Here is a 2,749-nt window from a genome sequence, read left to right as displayed (position 1 = left end):
CAACTAAATCGGAGCAAAAAATTGGCCTCTGTGGTCATATGAGTGTAAATCGGGTGAAAGCTATATATGGGAGCTATATCTAAATCTGAACCGATTTCAACCAAATTTGACACGCATAGCTACAATGCTAATTCTACTCCCTGTGCAAAATTTCAACTAAATCGGAGCAAAAAATTGGCCTCTGTGGGCAAATGAGTGTAAATCGGGTGAAAGCTATATATGGGAGCTATATCTAAATCTAAACCGATTGGGCTGATATTTTGCAAGTTTTTCGAGACTCATAAAATATTCGGATGTACGGAATTTGAGGAAGATCGGTTGATATACACGCCAATTATGACCAGATCGGTGAAAAATATATATGGCAGCTATATCTAAATCTGAACCGATTTTTTCCAAAATCAATAGGGATCGTCTTTGAGCCGAAACAGGACCCTATACCAAATTTTAGGACAATCGGACTAAAACTGCGAGCTGTACTTTGCACACAAAAATACATCAACAGACAGACAGACAGACGGACAGACAGACAGACAGACAGACAGACGGACATCGCTAAATCGACTCAGAATTTAATTCTAAGACGATCGGTATACTAAACGATGGGTCTCAGACTTTTCCTTCTTGGCGTTACATACAAATGCACAAACTTATTATACCCTGTACCACAGTAGTGGTGAAGGGTATAAACATAAATAAATAAATTCAATGGGACCCAGAATGGACGTGAATCACAATCGTAGCAGGTCCGCTGCCGGTGTTGGGGCTAACAGTCGAAGTGTTGACCGGATTGTGACCACAGGTGCATCGTCCGCCGGCGGCTCGAGGTTGATGCGATTCCGGATTTGTCGACATCCTATTGGCTGCATTGGTGTTGCTACGAGCATCTCGTGAGCGCCTTTTGTGGGTGTCTCGTCGTGGAGTTTTCCTGCTAGGTTTAGCCTTTTTCGCTAGGTTTAGCCCCAGTGCCGGTCGGCTAACGACGGCACTGGGGGGATTTTCACGCTTCCCAACAAACCTCGGGTGGAGCATCGTATGGTGCTCACCACAGCATTCCATACATCTTTCACGGCTCTTGCAATTCAAACGTTTATGGGACTCCGCCAAGCAGTTGAAACAAAAGCCGAGCTTCATCACTGTCCTCCGACGTTTTGCCGAATCCATCGCACGAAAACGAGGACAGAGACGAAGTACATGAGGCTGCAAACAAATTTTACAACGCACCTCAGTACCCTTCTTCGTGCGTTGGACGACGTCTTTATCTGCCTCAGGGCGTTCATTTGTGAGACGACGAGATGGGCCAGACATGTCTGGAAATAAAAAATATAATGTTATTAATTTTGTCCATCAACAGGTAGTAGTACGAGTTTGACAACGGGCCTTGTAATAGTACAATTTCCAACCCTGATGTCAACAACTCGCACTTTGTTGTCGGGGCCAAAGTAGATCTTTTCGATTCTACCTACTTTCCACTCTGGTGGAGGCAAATTATCTTTCCTGATTACTACCAGGTCACCAACGGCAAAATCTCTTTGAGGAAATTTCCACTTATTTCGCTTATGGAGTTCAATGAGATATTCCTCTTTCCACCTTTTGGCGAAAGAGTGAGAAAGGACCTTAAGTTTCTGCCATCTATTCACATAACTTAACGACTCAATTGTCATGTCGGGCTCCGGTGGGGAGAGAAGGGCGGAACCTATAAGAAAGTGTCCTGGGGTTAAAGGGGCCAAATCGGTAGGATTGTCGCTCATAGGACTAAGGGGCCTAGAATTAAGGCATGCCTCGATTCTGGCTAGCATTGTGCTGAACTCCTCAAATGTAAACTTCTGAGAGTGAGACACTTTCTTAAGATGAGTCTTGAAACTCTTAACTCCTGCCTCCCAAAGACCACCCATATGTGGCGCACCAGGGGGAATAAATTTCCATTCTAATAATTGGAAGGCGTTAAGCGAAATAAGATTTTGCTTCACTTCAGAAAGAAATCGGGCTTGGTCTCTGCCAAGAACATTAGAAGCTCCTACAAAAGATGTCCCATTATCCGAAAACATCTTAGAAGGACAACCTCTTCGGGAAAAAACCGGGTGAACGCAGCAATAAAATAATCAGTCGACATATCATTTGTCGGTTCCAAATGAATTGCCTTAGTCGTAAAGCAGACAAACACAAGCACATATCCTTTAGTGATACGGCAACCTCTACCAATGTAGGTCTTAATATCAAAGGGGCCTGCAAAGTCGACTCCAGTGCATGTAAACGGGCGAGACAATGTAGTTCTCTCAGGGGGAAGAGCGGCCATAATTTGGTCTACAGTTTTCTTCCGAACAATACGCATGTACGGCAATTATGGATGATTGTTCTTACGAAATTCTTCAATCTGGGCACCCAAAATTCTAATCTCATTAATCTCAACATTAATGAATTTTCACCATGTACCGTATTATTGTGAATATACTCCAGGTACAATTTGATAAACCGGGCATCATAGGGTAGAATTTTGGGGAATCTCTCGTCATAGGTGAGATTAGGGGAACGCGCAAGTCTACCATTCATCCGCATAAATCCAACAGAATCTATAAACGGATTGAAATTCAACAGAGGGCTCTTTCGTATATAATTATGACAAAATGTTCTATAGAAATAAAATTTGGTCAAATTTTCTAAGGAAAATGGCAAAATTGTCTATAGAAATAAAACTTGGATAAATTTTCTAACGAAAATGACAAAATTGTCTATAGAAATAAAATTTTGC

At 42.4% G+C, this 2,749-nt stretch overlaps 1 protein-coding gene across 1 annotated transcript; it reads right to left on the bottom strand.

Moving 5' to 3' along the window:
* Positions 1-1,334: 1,334 nt before the first annotated feature.
* On the bottom strand, positions 1,335-2,048 carry LOC142235940 (uncharacterized). The gene has a single exon (XM_075307188.1). The coding sequence runs from the start codon at positions 2,046-2,048 to the stop codon at positions 1,335-1,337; it is 714 nt and encodes a 237-aa protein (XP_075163303.1).
* Between the last annotated feature and the right edge of the window lie 701 nt (positions 2,049-2,749).

The sequence above is a fragment of the Haematobia irritans genome, chromosome 4, assembly GCF_050003625.1.
Source record: "Haematobia irritans isolate KBUSLIRL chromosome 4, ASM5000362v1, whole genome shotgun sequence".
Lineage (NCBI taxonomy): Eukaryota > Metazoa > Arthropoda > Insecta > Diptera > Muscidae > Haematobia > Haematobia irritans.
Note: the sequence above shows the minus strand (reverse complement) of the source record. Positions and strands in the feature narration are given on the sequence as shown.

Bases quoted from the DNA above. Each gene is read 5' to 3' on its own strand.
- LOC142235940 (XM_075307188.1), bottom strand. From the start codon at position 2,048: ATGTTTTCGGATAATGGGACATCTTTTGTAGGAGCTTCTAATGTTCTT.